This window comes from Mobula hypostoma, chromosome 11, assembly GCF_963921235.1.
Source record: "Mobula hypostoma chromosome 11, sMobHyp1.1, whole genome shotgun sequence".
Classification (NCBI taxonomy): Eukaryota; Metazoa; Chordata; class Chondrichthyes; order Myliobatiformes; family Myliobatidae; genus Mobula; species Mobula hypostoma.
Window position 1 is genome coordinate 105,583,105 of NC_086107.1, and position 17,385 is coordinate 105,600,489.

The following is a 17,385-nucleotide window of genomic DNA, read 5'->3' on the forward strand; positions in this document are numbered from 1 at the left end:
CATTGTCTATGGCCATCGTCAGTCCAGTTCTCAAACTCTCGCTCTCATTTTTATGACTTTTCACTTTAAGCTGGTGATGAATTGTTCACAGATCATTGAACATAGAACAGTCCAGTACAGTCCAGGAGCTTCGCCCATAATGTTGTGCTAACCCTTTAATCTTCTCCAATGTCAATCTTACCCTTTCTTCTCACATAGTCCTTCATTTCTTTCATCCATGTGCCTTAGAGTCTCTTAAATGTCACTCTAACATTACCCCTAGCAGCGCATTCCACACAATTACCAATCTCCGTGTATAAAAACGAATCTCATACATAATACACTCAAAAAAGTTGCTGGTGAACGCAGCAGGCCAGGCAGCATCTCTAGGAAGAGGTGCAGTCGACGTTTCAGGCCGAGACCCTTCGTCAGGACCCCTAGCAAAGCATTCCACACAATTACCACTCTCTGTGTATAAAAACTAATCTCAGACATCCCCCTGTACTTCCCCTCAAACACGCAAGGTTTGCTCCCTCAATTTTCCATCTCCAGCTTGGGAAAATATCCCTGGCTGTCCACTCTCTCTACACCTTTACTATACACTTTGATCATACCACCTCTTATCCTCATTCTTGTGGTTAGACCGCACTTGGAATATTGTGTTCAGTTCTGGTCACTTCATTGTTGGAAGGATGAGGAAGCTTTAGAGAGGGTGCAGAGAAGATTTACCAGGACGCTGGCTGGATTAGAGAGCATGTCTTATGAAGATATATTGATCAAGTGAATGCTTTTATCTAAGGAGCAAAGACATTTGGTACCATCCTTGTAAATCTTCTCTGCACTCCCTCTAAAGCTTCTACATCCTTCCTATAAAGAAGTGAACAGAAATCAACACAATACTCTAAGTGTGGTCTAACCTGTGTTTTATAAGCTGCAACATTACCTTGTGGTTCTTGAACTCGATCCTGCGACTAATTCTGCCTTCAGGTTTGACTTTCCAAAGTGAATAATTCACACTTTTCTGAGTTGAACTCCGTCTGCCATTTCTCAGCCTCCCCTGGAATAAATGCTTCTGCAATGTATCGAGTCTGTTCCCCATTCTACCTGATTCCTTGTGGATTCTGATGTCAAATAATTAACCAGTGAACTAATTCTCTCAGAACCAGATTAGCTCAGTCAACAATCTCCGTATAGAAACAAATCCACGAACCATGATCTTCTTGGGATCCAATCACTTTGATTCTCCTTTCTCCACTTTCTTTGGAATCTGAAAGTAAAAAGTGTTTGATTATAAAATGGAAGGTGAGTGTGGAAAGTCTCCTAACATCAAAGTGTATCCCTGTAATGTGGAACTATCTGTTTACACTCACACACGTCATTGCCACAGATCTGAGTACCTCCCCATGAGCTGCTAACCCATTGCCCAACACCCCACCTGAGGTTGGGATTGGATCCAACATTTTCCCAAGACACAGCGACCCGAAGATGGTGTCTCTGTGGTGAGTGAGAGTTTTCCCCTGGAGGTGAGACAAGTGTCTATGGGTCCAGGTTGGTGTCCACCCAAACTTGTCAGCTTCAACCCATCTGAGCCTCCCATACCAAGGAACCTTTGTCGGGGATGATGTTGTCCCTCTCTCACACACTCCACCCTCCTGTCTGCTCAGATTCAGGAACAGGGCTCACAGTTTTGGGGTTTCCAGCCAAGGCCAATGGTTACCCACGGATTCCCAGGGTCATTAGTTCAATCATCAATGGATTGTTCACCAGAGAATGTTACAGCAAGAGATTGAAATCATAAATGTCGATACCTCGAGCTTCAGAGTGACTATTTCTTTCTGTAGAATCTGGAAAAGAAGGGAAAGAATTTCAGTTCACCAATGACGGGACATTCTCTATGGCCATTATCAGTTCAGTTCTCAAACATTCGCTCTCATTTTAATGACACTTCACTGTAAGCCGGTGATGTATAGTTGACAGATCACAGAACATAGAAAAGTACAGCACGGTTCAGGCCCTTCAGTCCACAATGTTGTGCTAACCCTTTCACCTACTCTAAGATCAATCTTACCCTTTCCTCTCACATAGTACTTCATTTGTCTTTCAACTATGTGCCTCATAGTCTCTTAAATATCGCTAATATATCGCCAACTACCATCAATCCTGGCAGAGCATTCCACGCAATTTCCACTCTCTGTGTATAAAAACCAACCTCTGACAATCCCCTGTACTTCCCCACAAACATAGGAGATCTGTCCGTCCTGTACCCATTTTCAGCTTGGGAAATTATCTCCGGCTGTCCACTCTATCTCTGGCTTCGGTGTACACCTCTATCCACCACCTTTAATCTCCTTCTTGCAGTTAGACCACCCTTGGAGTATTGTGTTCAGTTCTGGTCACTTTATTACTGGAAGGATGAGGAAGCTTTAGAGAGGGTGCAGAGAAGATTTACCAGGATGCTGGCTGGATTAGAGAGCATGTCTTATGAAGATATATTGATCAAGCGAATGCTTTTATCTAAGGAGCAAAGACATCTGGGTAGCATCCTTGTAAGTCTTCTCTGCACTCTCTCTAAAGCTTCTACATCCTTCCTATAAAGAAGTGAACAGAAATCAACACAATACTCTAAGTGTGGTGTAACCAGAGTTTTATAGGGCTGCAACATTACCTTGTGGTTCTTGAACTCGATCCCCCGACTAATTCTGCCTTCAGGTTTGACTTTCCAAAGTGAATAATTCACACTTTTCTGAGTTGAACTCCATCTGCCATTTCTCAGCCTCTCCTGGAATAAATGCTTCTGCAATGCATCCAGTCTGTTCCCCATTCTGTCTGATTCCTTGTGGATTCTGATGTCAAGTAACTAACCAGTGAACTACTCCTCTCAGACACAGATTAGCGCAGTGAACAATCTCTGTACAGAAAGAAATCCACGAACCATGATCTTCTTGGGATCCAATCACTTTGATTCTCCTTTCTCCACTTTCTTTGGAATCTGAAAGTAAAAAGTGTTTGATTATAAAATGGAAGGTGAGTGTGGAAAGTATCCCGGCTTCAAAGTGTATCCCTGTAATATTTAACTATCTTTTCACACTCACACACGGCACTGCCACTGATCTGAGTACCTCCCCATGAGCTGCTCACCCATTGCCCAACACCTCCCTGAGGGTGGTATTGGATCCAACTTTTCCCCAGGAAACAGACACCCGAATATGGTCTCTCTGTGGCGAATGAGAGTTTTCCCTTGGAGGTGAAACAGGTGCCTATGGGTCCGGGTTGGTGTCCACCCAAACTTGTCAGCTTCAACTCATCTGAGCCTCTCATACCAAGGAACCTTTGTCGGCGATGATGTTGTCCCTCTCTCACACACTGCACCCTCCTGTCTCCTCAGACTCAGGAACAGGGCTCACAGTGTTGGGGTTTCCAGCCAAGGCCAATGGTTACCCACGGATTCCCAGGGTCATTAGTACAATCGTCAATGGATTGTTCACCAGAGAATGTTACAGCAAGAGATTGAAATCATAAATATTGATACCTCGAGCTTCAGAGTGACTGCTTCTTTCTGTAGAATCTGGAAAAGAAGGGAAGAATTTCAGTTCACCAATCACAGGGCATTGTCTATGGCCATCGTCAGTCCAGTTCTCAAACTCTCGCTCTCATTTTTATGACTTTTCACTTTAAGCTGGTGATGAATTGTTCACAGATCATTGAACACAGAACAGTCCAGAACAGTCCAGGAGCTTCAGCCCATAATGATGTGCTAACACTTTACCCTTCTCCAATGTCAATCTTACCCTTTCTTCTCAAATAGTCCTTCATTTCTTTCATCCATGTGCCTTAGACTCTCTTAAATGTCGGTCTAACATTACCCCTAGCAGCGCATTCCACACTATTACCACTCTGTGTATAAAAACGAATCTCAGACATCCCCCTGTACTTCCCCTCAAATACGCGAGGTTTGCTCCCTCAATTTTCCATTTCCAGCTTGGGAAAATATCCCTGGCTGTCCACTCTATCTACATCTTTACTGTACACTTTGATCATACCACCTCTTATCCTCATTCTTGTGGTTAGACCGCACTTGGAATATTGTGTTCAGTTCTGGTCACTTCATTGTTGGAAGGATGAGGAAGCTTTAGAGAGGGTGCGGAGAAGATTTACCAGGACGCTGGCTGGATTAGAGAGCATGTCTTATGAAGATATATTGATCAAGCGAATGCTTTTATCTAAGGAGCAAAGACATTTGGTACCATCCTTGTAAATCTTCTCTGCACTCCCTCTAAAGCTTCTACATCCTTCCTATAAAGAAGTGAACAGAAATCAACACAATACTCTAAGTGTGGTCTGACCTGAGTTTTATAAGCTGCAACATTACCTTGTGGTTCTTGAACTCGATCCTGCGACTAATTCTGCCTTCAGGTTTGACTTTCCAAGGTGAATAATTCACACTTTTCTGAGTTGAACTCCGTCTGCCATTTCTCAGCCTCCCCTGGAATAAATGCTTCTGCAATGTATCCAGTCTGTTCCCCATTCTATCTGATTCCTTGTGGATTCTGATGTCAAGTAACTAACCAGTGAACTACTCCTCTCAGACCCAGATTAGCTCAGTCAACAATCTCTGTATAGAAAGAAATCCACGAACCATCATCTTCTCGGTATCCAATCACTTTGATTCTCCTTTCTCCACTTTCTTTGGAATCTGAAAGTAAAAAGTGTTTGATTATAAAATGGAAGGTGAGAAAGTATCCCGGCTTCAAAGTGTATCCCTGTAACGTGTAACTATCTGTTTACACTCACACACGGCACTGCCACTGATCTGAGTACCTCCCCATAAGCTGCTCACCCATTGCCCAACACACCCGAGGTTGGGATTAGATCCAACTTTTTCCCAGGACACAGCGACCCGGATATCGTCACTCTGCGGCGAGTGAGAGTTTTCCCCTGGAGGTGAGACAGGTGTCTATGGATCCAGGTTGGTGTCCACCCAAACTTGTCAGCTTCAACTCAGCTGAGCCTCCCACACCAAGGAACCTTTGTCGGGGATGATGTTGTCCCTCTCTCACACACTCCACTCTCCTGTCTGCTCAGATTCAGGAACAAGGCTCAGAGTGTTGGGGTTTCCAGCTAAGGCCAATGGTTACCCACGGATTCCCAGGGTCATTAGTACAATCGTCAATGGATTGTTCACCAGAGAATGTTACAGCAAGAGATTGAAATCATAAATGTTGATACCTCGAGCTTCAGAGTGACTATTTCTTTCTGTAGAATCTGGAAAAGAAGGGAAAGAATTTCAGTTCACCAATCACAGGGCATTCTCTATGGACATTATCAGTTCAGCTCCAAAACATTCGGTCGCATTTTAATGACACTTCACTGTAAGCTGGTGATGTATAGTTGACAGATGACAGAACATAGAAAAGTACAGCACGGTCCAGGCCCTTCAGTCCACAATGTTGTGCTAACCCTTTCACCTACTCTAAGATCAATCTTACCCTTTCTACTACCATCAATCCTGCCAGAGCATTCCACGCAATTTCCACTCTCTGTGTATAAAAACCAACCTCTGACAATCCCCTGTACTTTCCCACAAACATGGGAGATCTGTTCCGTCCTGTATCCATTTTCAGCTTGGGAAATTATCTCCGGCTGTCCACTCAATCTATGCCTTTGGTGTACACCTCTATCACACCACCTCTTATCCTCATTCTTGTGGTTAGACCACGCTTGGAATATTGTGTTCAGTTCTGGTCACTTCATTGTTGGAAGGATGAGGAAGCTTTAGAGAGGGTGCAGAGAAGATTTACCCAGACGCTGGTTGGATTAGAGAGCATGTCTTATGAAGAGATATTGTTCAAGCGAATGCTTTTATCTAAGGAGCAAAGACATCTGGGTAGCATCCTTGTAAATCTTCTCTGCACTCCCTCTAAAGCTTCTACATCCTTCCTATAAAGAAGTGAACAGAAATCATACAATACTCTAAGTGTGGTCTAACCAGAGTTTTATAGAGCTGCATCATTAACTTGTGGTTCTTGAACTCGATCCTGCGACTAATTCTGCCTTCGGGTTTGACTTTCCAAAGTGAATAATTTACACTTTTCTAAGTTGAACTCCATCTGCCATTTCTCAGCCTCTCCTGGAATAAATGCTTCTGCAATGCATCCAGTCTGCTCCCCATTCTATCTGATTCCTTGTGGATTCTGATGTCAAGTAACTAACCAGTGAACTACACCTCTCAGACACAGATTATCTCAGTCAATAATCTCTGTATAGAAAGAAATCCACGAACCATCATCTTCTCGGGAACCAATCACTTTGATTCTCCTTTCTCCACTTTCTTTGGAAGCTGGAAGTTAAAAGTGTTTGATTATAAAATGGAAGGTGAGTGTGGAAACTCTCCCATCTTCAAAATGTATCCCTGTAACGTGCAGCTATCTGTTCACACTCACACACGTCACTGCCACTGATCTGAGTACCTCCCCATGATCTGCTCACCCATTGCCCAACACCGCACCTGAGGCTGGGATTAGATCCAACTTTCTCCCGGGACACAGCGACCTGAATATGATCTCCCTGTGGTGAGTGAGAGTTTTCCCCTGGAGGTGAGACAAGTGTCTATGGGTCCAGGTTGGTGTCCAACCAAACTCGTCAGCTTCAGCTCATCTGAGCCTTCCATACCAAGGAACCTTTGTCGGGGATGATGTTGTCCCTCTCTCACACACTCCACCCTCCTGTCTGCTCAGATTCAGGAACAGGGCTCACAGTGTTGGGGTTTCCAGCCAAGGCCAATGGTTACCCACGGATTCCCAGTGTCATTAGTACAATTGTCAATAGATTGTTCACCAGAGAGTGTGACAGCAAGAGATTGAAATCATAAATATTGTTACCTCGAGCTTCAGAGTGACTATTTCTTTCTGTAGAATCCGGAAAAGAAGGGAAAGAATTTCAGTTGACCAATGACAGGGCATTCTCTATGGCCATTATCAGTTCAGTTCTCAAACTCTCCCCCCATTTTAATGACACTTCACTTTTAGCTGGTGATGAATTGTTCACAGATCATTGAACATAGAACAGTCCAGTACAGTCCGGGTGCTTCAGGCCCTAACGTTGTGCTAACATTTTAACCTTCTCCAATGTCAACCTTACCCTTTCTTCTCATAGCCCGTTATTAATCTTTTGTCCATGTGCCTTACAATCTCTTAAATGTCCTTCTACCATCACCCCCGGCAGCGCATTCAACACAATTACCAGTCTCTGTGTATAAAACACTAACCTCAGACATCCCCCTGAACTTCCCCACAAACACGTCGGTTTTGCTCCCTCAATTTTCCATTTCCACCTTGGGCAAACATCCTTGGCTGTCTACTCTATCTATGTCTTTACTGTACACTTTGATCATACCACCTCTTATACCCCTTCTTGTGGTTAGAAAACACTTGGAAATTTGTGTTCAGATCTAGTCCCTTTATTATTGGAAGGATGAGGAAGCTTTAGAGAGGGTGCAGAGAAGAGTTACCCAGACGCTGGCTGGATTAGAGAGCATGTCTTATGAAGATATATTGACCAAGCAAATGCTTTTAACTAAGGAGTAAAGAGACACCTGGGTAGGATCCTCGTAAATCTTCACTGAGTTCTCTCTAAAGTTTCTACATACTTCCTATAAAAAAATGATTACAATACTCCTAGTGGGGTCTAACCAGAATTTTATAGAACTGCAACGTAACCTGGAACTTGATCCCCCGACTAATTCTGCCTTCAAGTTTGATCTTCCAAACTGCATCACTTCACACTTTCCTGAGTTAAACACCATCTCCCACTTCTCAGCCTCTCCTGGAATAAATGCTTCTGCTTTGTATCCAGTCTGTTCCCCATTCTACCTGATTCCTTGTGGATTCTGATGTCAAGCAATTAACCAGTGAACTACTCCTCTCAGACCCAGATTAGCTCAGTCAACAATCTCTGTATAGAAAGAAATCCACGAACCATAATCTTCTCGGGGATCAATCACTTTGATTTTCCTTTCTCCACTTTCTGTGGAATCTGAAAGTAAAAATTGTTTGATTATAAAATGGAAGGTGAGTGTGGAAATTCTCTCAGCTTCAAAGTGTATCTTTGTAACGTGTAGCTACCTGTTCACACTCACACACGTCACTGCCACTGACCTGAGTACTTCCCCATGATCTGCTCACCCATTGCCCAACACCCCACCTGAGGTTGGGATTAGATGCAACTTTCTCCCGGGACACAGCGACCTGAATATGATATCTCTGTGGTGAGTGAGAGTTTTCCCCTCAAGGTGAGACAAGTGTCTATCGGTCCGGGTTGGTGTCCACCCAAACTCGTCAGCTTCAGCTCATCTGAGCCTCCCACACCAAGGAACCTTTGTTGGGGATGATGTTGTCCCTCTCTCACACACTCCACCCTCCTGTCTGCTCAGATTCAGGAACAGGGCTCACAGTGTTGGGGTTTCCAGCCAAGGCCAATGGTTACCCACGGATTCCCAGGGTCATTAGTACAATCGTCAATGGATTGTTCACCAGAGAATGTGACAGCAAGAGATTGAAATCATAAATATTGTTACCTCGAGCTTCAGAGTGACTATTTCTTTCCGTAGAATCTGGAAAAGAAGAGAAAGAATTTCAGTTCAGCAATCACAGGGCATTCTCTGTGGCCATTATCAGTTCAGTTCTCAAACTCTCCCCCCATTTTAATGACACTTCACTTTTAGCTGGTGATGAATTGTTCACAGATCATTGAACATAGAACAGTCCAGTACAGTCCAGGTGCCTCAGGCCCTAACGTTGTGCTAACATTTTCACCTTCTCCAATGTCAATTTTACCCTTTCTTCTCATAGTCCATTATTAATCTTTTGTCCATGTGCCTTACAATCTCTTAAATGTCCTTCTACCATCACCCCTGGCAGCGCATTCAACACAATTGTCAGTCTCTGTGTATAAAAACCTAACCTCAGACATCCCCCTGTACTTCCCCACAAACACGTCGGTTTTGCTCCCTCAATTTTCCATTTCCACCTTGGGCAAACATCCTTGGCTGTCTACTCTATCTATGTCTTTACTGTACACTTTGATCATACCACCTCTTATACCCCTTCTTGTGGTTAGAAAACACTTGGAAATTTGTGTTCAGATCTAGTCCCTTTATTATTGGAAGGATGAGGAAGCTTTAGAGAGGGTGCAGAGAAGAGTTACCCAGACGCTGGCTGGATTAGAGAGCATGTCTTATGAAGATATATTGACCAAGCAAATGCTTTTAACTAAGGAGTAAAGAGACACCTGGGTAGGATCCTCGTAAATCTTCACTGCGCTCTCTCTAAAGTTTCTACATCCTTCCTATAAAAAAGTGATTACAATACTCCTAGTGGGGTCTAACCAGAATTTTATAGAACTGCAACATAACCTGGAACTTGATCCCCCGACTAATTCTGCCTTCAAGTTTGATCTTCCAAACTGCATCACTTCACACTTTTCTGAGTTAAACACCATCTCCCACTTCTCAGCCTCTCCTGGAATAAAGGCTTCTGCTTTGTATCCAGTCTGTTCCCCATTCTACCTGATTCCTTGTGGATTCTGATGTCAAGCAATTAACCAGTGAACTACTCCTCTCAGACCTAGATTAGCTCAGTCAACAATCTCTGTATAGAAAGAAATCCACGAACCATCATCTTCTCTGGGTCCAATCACTTTGATTCTCCTTTCTCCACTTTCTTTGGAATCTGAAAGTAAAAATTGTTTGATTATAAAATGGAAGGTGAGTGTGGAAATTCTCTCAGCTTCAAAGTGTATCTTTGTAACGTGTAGCTATCTGTTCACACTCACACACGTCACTGCCACTGATCTGAGTACTTCCCCATGATCTGCTCACCCATTGCCCAACACCCCACCTGAGGTTGGGATTAGATGCAACTTTCTCCCGGGACACAGCGACCTGAATATGATGTCTCTGTGGCGAGTGAGAGTTTTCCGCTGGAGGTGAGACAGGTGTCTATGGGTCCGGGTTGGTGTCCACCCAAACTCGTCAGCTTCAGCTCATCTGAGCCTCCCACACCAAGGAACCTTTGTCGGGGATGATGTTGTCCCTCTCTCACACACTCCACCCTCCTGTCTGCTCAGATTCAGGAACAGGGCTCACAGTGTTGGGGTTTCCAGCCAAGGCCAATAGTTACCCACGGATTTCCAGGGTCATTAGTGCAATCGTCAATGTATTGCTCACCAGAGAATGTTACAGCAAGAGATTGAATTCAGAAATGTTGATACCTCGAGCTTCAGAGTGACTATTTCTTTCTGTAGAATCTGGAAAAGAAGGGAAAGAATTTCAGTTCACCAATGACAGGGCATTCTCTATGGCCATTATCAGTTCAGTTCTCAAACTCTCACTCTCATTTTAATGACACATCACTTTAAGCTGGTGATGAATTGTTCACAGATCATTGAACATAGAACAGTCCAGTACAGTCCAGGAGCTTCAGCCCATAATGTTGTGCTAACCCTTTAACCTTCTCCAATGTCAATCTTACCCTTTCTTCTCACATAGTCCTTCATTTCTTTCATCCATGTGCCTTAGAGTTTCTTAAATGTCTCTCTAACATTACCCCTAGCAGCGCATTCCACACTATTACCACTCTCTGTGTATAAAAACGAATCTCAGACATAATATGCACAATTTCGTTTCTAAAAGGGTTTATCTAACGAATTAAATATTAAACACACAGCACATATTTTCCTTGCATGAATGTAGCGATAAGTCAATTATCAGGGGAAGACAGGGGAGCTTGAAGTAAGTGTTGAACGAACTTCCAGTAGAAGTGGTAGAGGCCGGTTCGATATTATGATTTAAAGAAAAATTGGATAGGTATATGGACAGGAAAGGAATGGAGGGTTATGGGCTGATTGCAGGTCAGTGGAACTAGATGAGAGATGAGAATAGCGTTTGGCACGGACTTGAAGGGCCGAGATGGCCTGTTTCCGTGCTGTACTTGTTATATGGTTATACGGTTATCCCCCTGTACTGCACCTCAAACACGCGAGTTTTCCTCCTTCAATTTTCCATTTCCACCTTGGGAAAATATCCTTGGCTGCCTACTCTATCTATGCCTTTACTGTACACTTTGATCATAGCACCTTTTATCCTCATTCTTGTGGTTAGACCGCACTTGGAAATTTGTGTTCAGTTCTGGTCACTTCATTGTTGGAAGGATGAGGAAGCTTTAGAGAGGGTGCAGAGAAGATTTACCAGGACGCTGGCTGGATTAGAGAGCATGTCTTATGAAGATATATTGATCAAGCGAATGCTTTTATCTAAGGAGCAAAGACATTTGGTACCATCCTTGTAAATTTTCTCTGCACTCCCTCTAAAGCTTTTACATCCTTCCTATAAAGAAGTGAACAGAAATCAACACAATACTCTAAGTGTGGTCTAACCTGTGTTTTATAAGCTGCAACATTACCTTGTGGTTCTTGAACTCGATCCTGCGACTAATTCTGCCTTCAGGTTTGACTTTCCAAAGTGAATAATTCACACTTTTCTGAGTTGAACTCCGTCTGCCATTTCTCAGCCTCCCCTGGAATAAATGCTTCTGCAATGTATCCAGTCTGTTCCCCATTCTACCTGATTCCTTGTGGATTCTGATGTCAAATAATTAACCAGTGAACTAATTCTCTCAGAACCAGATGAGCTCAGTCAACAATCTCCGTATAGAAACAAATCCACGAACCATGAACTTCTTGGGATCCAATCACTTTGATTCTCCTTTCTCCACTTTCTTTGGAATCTGAAAGTAAAAAGTGTTTGATTATAAAATGGAAGGTGAGTGTGGAAAGTCTCCCAGCTTCAAAGTGTATCCCTGTAACGTGTAACTATCTGTTTACACTCACACACGTCATTGCCACAGATCTGAGTACCTCCCCATGATCTGCTCACCGATTCCCCAACACCCTACCGGAGGTTGGGATTAGATCCATCTTTCTCCCGGGACACAGTGACCTGAATATGATCTCTCTGTGGCGAGTGAGAGTTTTCCGCTGGAGGTGAGACAGGTGTCTATGGGTCCAGGTTGGTGTCCACCCAAACTCGTCAGCTTCAACTCAGCTGAGTCTCCCAAACCAAGGAACCTTTGTCGGGGATGATGTTGTCCCTGTCTCACACACTCCACCCTCCCATCTGCTCAGATTCAGGAACAGGGCTCACAGTATTGGGGTTTCCAGCTAAGGCCAATGGTTACCCACGGATTCCCAGGGTCACTAGTACAATCGTCAATGGATTGTTCACCAGAGAATGTTACAGCAAGAGATTGAAATCATAAATGGTCGATACCTCGAGCTGCAGAGTGACTATTTCTTTCTGTAGAATCTGGAAAAGAAGGGAAAGAATTTCAGTTCAACAATGACAGGGCATTCTCTATGGCCATTATCAGTTCAGTTCTCAAACATTCGCTCTCATTTTAATGACACTTCACTGTTAGCTGATGATGTATAGTTGACAGATTACACAACATGGAAAAGTACAGCACGGTCCAGGCCCTTCAGCCCACAATGTTGTGCTAACCCTTTCACCTACTCCAAGATCAATCTTATCCTTTCCTCTCACATAGTCCTTCATTTGTCTTTCAACTATGTGCCTCAGAGTCTCTTAAATATCCCTAATATATCGCCAACTACCATCAATCCTGGCAGAGCATTCCACGCAATTTCCACTCTCTGTGTATAAAAACCAACCTTTGACAATCCCCTGCACTTCCCCACAAACATGAGAGATATGTTCCGTCCTGTATCCATTTTCACCTTGGGAAATTATCTCCGGCTGTCCACTTTATCTATGCCTTCGGTGTACAGCTCTATCACACCACCTTTAATCTCCTTCTTGTAGTTAGACCACACTTGGAGTATTGTGTTCAGTTCTGGTCACTTTATTACTGGAAGGATGAGGAAACTTTAGAGAGGGTCCAGAGAAGAATTACCAGCACGCTGGCTGGATTAGAGAGCAGTCTTCTGAAGATATATTGATCAAGCTCTGGCTTATATCTAAGGAGCAAAGAGACATCTCCGTAGGATCCTCGTAAATCTTCTCTGTACTCTCTCTAAAGCTTCTACATCCATCCTATAAAGAAGTGAACAGAAATGAACACAATACTCTAAGTGTGGTCTAACCAGAGGTGTTGTAGAGCTGCAACATTACCTTGTGGTTCTTGAACTCGATCCCCCGACTAATTCTGCCTTCACATTTGATCTTCCAAACTGAATCACTCCACACTTTTCTGAGTTGAACTCCATCTGCCATTTCTCAGCCTCTCCTGGAATAAATGCTTTTGCTTTGTATCCAGTCTGTTCCCTATTCTACCTGATTCCTTGTGGATTCTGATGTCAAGTAATTATCCACTGAACTAGTCCTCTCAGAACCAGATTAGCTCAGTCAACAATCTCTGTATAGAAAGAAATCCACGAACCATCATCTTCTCGGGATCCAATCACTTTGATTCTCCTTTCTCCACTTTCTTTGGAATCTGAAAGTGAAAAGTGTTTGATTATAAAATGGAAGGTGAGTGTGGAAAGTCTCCCAGCATCAAAGTGTATCCCTGTAATGTGGAACTATCTATTTACACTCACACACGTCATTGCCACTGATCTGAGTACCTCCCCATGATCTGCTCACCCATTGCCCAACACCCCACCTGAGGTTGGGATTAGATCCAACTTTCTCCCAGGACACAGTGACCTGAATATGGTCTCTCTGTGGTGAGTGAGAGTTTTCCCCTTGAGGTGAGAGAAGTATCTATGGGTCCGGGTTGGTGTCCACCCAAACTTGTCAGCTTCAACTCATCAGAGCCTCCCATACCAAGGAACCTTTTTCAGGGATGATGTTGTCCCTCTCTCACACACCCCACCCTCCTGTCTGCTCAGATTCAGGAACAGGGCTCACAGTGTTGGGGTTTCCAGCCAAGGCCAATGGTTACCCACGGATTCCCAGGGTCACTAGTACAATCGTCAATGGATTGTTCACCAGAGAATGTTACAGCAGAGATTAAAATCATAAATATCGATACCTCGAGCTTCAGAGTGACTATTTCTTTCTGTAGAATCTAAAAAAGAAGGGAAAGAATTTCAGTTCACCAATGACAGGGCATTTTCTATGGCCATTATCAGTTCAGTTCTCAAACGCTTGCTCTCATTTTAATGACATTTCACTTTAAGCTGGTGATGAATTGTTCACAGATCATTGAACATAGAACAGTGCAGTACAGTCCAGGAGCTTCGCCCATAATGTTGTGCTAACACTTTAACCTTCTCCAATGTCAATCTTACCCTTTCTTCTCACATAGTCCTTCATTTCTCTTTCAACAACCTCTGAACGCACTTTCAAGGTCTCTTCATCTTATTTGCAGAGTTTGCTGTTTTTTGGACTCCCCTACCATGGGGAAAAGGCCGTCACCCTCCACCCTACCAATGCACCTCGTACTTTCTGTAAGTCTTCCTTCATTCCCTACGTCCCAAGGAATAATCACTGGCCTGGCGAACCTCTCCCTATAACTCACACTATCTGATCCGAGCAACATCTTTGTAAAAGGAACTTTGGCACATTGATGAATGATTTAAAAGTCTCTCCTCCAGCCTCCTGTAACTCACTATCCCTCCCCTCCTGCATTTTCACCAATCCCAGGAGCCAGTGGTACCCTTATCCTTTCCAATACAATTTTCTTCCTCACCCTGATCTGTATCCAATTTATTTATTCCTGAGAGTCCTCCTTCTGAATTTTGTTTATCACAGTTCCCTTCACCATTCCCCTGATCCGGAATAAATCCGAGTGCTCTGTATAACGTTTTCCCTCCGCTCATCTGCCCGCTCCTGGATTCCTTACGGATTAGCTGGCGGGCAGGCACGCTCGCAAGCAGACAACTCCCCGTACGTTAGCGCGGTCAATAATCCCCACACAGAGTAATCCACGTACCGTCGTCTCCTCCGGACGCAAGCACTTTGACCTTCCTTTCGACGCTCTCATCGGAATCTGAAATATAAACCGGATTCCAATTGTGGAACGAAATTCAGTGTGAAGGGTTCGCAGAGGTTGTCGGCCTCTCACGCGGCTATTTGCTTACACACTCTCAGTGTCTGCTGCCCAAAAGCCCAGGTTCGATGGTAAAGTACAGAAGCTGGTGTCAGCTGTATTAACCTTGAGCTTCTCGTCCATTCGATGAGACTGTCTAGCTCAGAACCACCTTCCTTCAATAATCTTGATCTACCTCAGCCTTGAAAATATTTAGTAATACCCTCAGAGAAAATTGTACTCTGAATAAAGGGGTGACACCTTATCTTGAGCTAATACCCCTCGTGATTACACCCTCTGCCCTGCCAAAAACACCAGGGGGAGATATCACGTGAGGTACACGCTTTGGTAGGAAGAATAAAAGTGCAGACTCTTTTCTAAACAGGGAGAGAATTCAGAAATCAGAGGTGCAAAGCGACTGTGAGTCCTAGTTCGGGATTCCCTCAGCTTGCAGGCTGAGTCGGCAGTAAAGGCAGCAAATACAATGTTAGCAGTCATATCAAGAGGACTGGAACATAAACAAGGATGTCCTGCTGTGGTTTTATTTAATGTTTATCAGACTGCATTTGGGACATTGTGAGTAATTTTAGGACCTGTAACTATTTACTCGGTTATTTATTTAGAGATAGAGTGTGGAGCAGGCCCTTTGAGCTCCAGCGCCCAGCAACCTAATTATTTAACCCGAACCTAATCACAGGACAATTTACAATGACCAATTAACATACTAACTTGTACATCTTTGGAGAAACCAAGAGGAAACCCACAAAGTCACTGGGTGAATGTACAAACTCCCTACAGGTGGCTTTGGAATTGAGCTTCAAACCCCGATGCCCCGAGCTGTAATAGCAATGCGCTAAGGGCTACGTTACCATGGCGATCATCCCCAAGGAAAGATCTTCTGGTCCTGGAGAAGGTCTAAGGAGAGATGTGCTGGTCCTGGAGAGGGTTTAAGGAAAGATGTTCTGGTCCTGGAGGGGGTTGAAGGAGAGATGTGCCAGTCCTGGAGATGGTCTAAGGAGAGATGTGCTGGTCCTGGAGAGGGTCTAAGGAGAGATGTGCTGGTCCTGGAGAGGGTTTGAGAAAGATGTTCTGGTCCTGGAGGGGGTTGAAGGAGAGATGTGCTGGTCCTGGAGGGGGTTTAAGAAAGATGTTCTGGTCCTGGAGGGGGTTGAAGGAGAGATATGCCAGTCCTGGAGATGGTCTAAGGAGAGATGTGCCGGTCCTGGAGAGGGTTTAAGGAAAGATGCGCTGGTCCTGGAGGGGGTCGAAGGAGAGATGTGTTGGTCCTGGAGAGGGTCCAGCGGGGTTTCACAAGAGTGATCCTGGCAATGAATGTCTGATATCTCTGGGCTTTCCCTCGGTGGAATTCAGCAGAGGGAGGGGGGTTCCTACTAAAACCTACCAGACACCGAAAGGCCTGGATAGAGTGGACGTGGAGAGAAGGAATATCAAGGATCCGAGGGCACAGCCTCAGAATAAAGGGATGTCCCTTTAAAGCTGGGATGAGGAGGAAGCGCTTCAGCTAGAGCATGGCGAATCTGTGAAACTTACTGACGGAGAGAGCAGTAGAAGCCAAATCATTGGATTATTTAAGCCAGAGGTTGATAGGTTTTCATGAAGTCTCCTTCTGGTAAAATGTTATTTTCCCTCCCCCCTGCTTCTATTCCCCACTGTCCTTTTACCTCTTCTCATCTGCTATCACTTCCGCCTCCCCCGCCCCAGGACTCCTCCTCCTTCCCTTTCTCCGATGGTCCACTCTCCTATCAGGTTCCTTCATCTCCAGACCCTCAGCTTTCCCACCCACCTGGCTTCACCTGTCAACTTCCAGCTAGCCTCCTTCCCCTTCCTGTCACCTTTTTATTCTGGCGTCTTCCCCCTTCCTTTGCAGTCCTGGTGAAGGGTCTCAGCCTGAAACGCTGACTGTTTATTCACTTCCATTGATCCTGCCTCACCTCCTGGGTTCCTCCAGCACTTTGTGTGTGTCGCTTTGATACGTTCTTGAGGTAAGTGGGTTAAATGCAATGGGGAAAAGGCAGGAGAATGAGGTTGATTAAAAAAAACCCATGACTGAATGGCGGAGCAGACTCAATGGGCTGGTGGTCTAACTTCTGCTCCAGTATTTTGTGGTCTTGTAGTCACAGCATCTGTCTTGTGGGCGCCACTGGAATTATATATTTCAATGGGATCCCCTGTATTAACTATAGTGAGTATAAACCCAAAGTAGTAAACCTATCTTCACACAGCAATCTCCACATCTCAGGAAATCAGTCTATTGAACCATCTCCAATAGACCCTCCCTTATGTAGACATCAGAGTAGTCCACAAGAGGTTGCATCCCAATAAGAGCATATCTTCCTCA

The 17,385-nt window shown here is 44.3% G+C and overlaps 1 protein-coding gene across 1 annotated transcript in view; it reads right to left on the reverse strand.

Moving 5' to 3' along the window:
• Window positions 1–1,752: 1,752 nt before the first annotated feature.
• The window catches only part of LOC134353521 (uncharacterized), a 66,347-nt gene continuing 50,714 nt past the window's right edge, over window positions 1,753–17,385 (reverse strand). The window contains exons 23-38 of the mRNA XM_063061520.1: window positions 14,931–14,987; window positions 14,028–14,063; window positions 13,431–13,487; window positions 12,302–12,337; window positions 11,703–11,759; window positions 10,246–10,281; window positions 9,648–9,704; window positions 8,552–8,587; window positions 7,954–8,010; window positions 6,858–6,884; window positions 6,260–6,316; window positions 5,206–5,241; window positions 4,616–4,672; window positions 3,509–3,544; window positions 2,912–2,968; window positions 1,753–1,823 (exon numbers count right to left, since the gene is read on the reverse strand). Coding sequence (XP_062917590.1) covers window positions 1,753–1,823; window positions 2,912–2,968; window positions 3,509–3,544; window positions 4,616–4,672; window positions 5,206–5,241; window positions 6,260–6,316; window positions 6,858–6,884; window positions 7,954–8,010; window positions 8,552–8,587; window positions 9,648–9,704; window positions 10,246–10,281; window positions 11,703–11,759; window positions 12,302–12,337; window positions 13,431–13,487; window positions 14,028–14,063; window positions 14,931–14,987 — 770 coding nt within the window. The remainder of the gene's footprint in view (window positions 1,824–2,911; window positions 2,969–3,508; window positions 3,545–4,615; window positions 4,673–5,205; window positions 5,242–6,259; window positions 6,317–6,857; window positions 6,885–7,953; window positions 8,011–8,551; window positions 8,588–9,647; window positions 9,705–10,245; window positions 10,282–11,702; window positions 11,760–12,301; window positions 12,338–13,430; window positions 13,488–14,027; window positions 14,064–14,930; window positions 14,988–17,385) is intronic.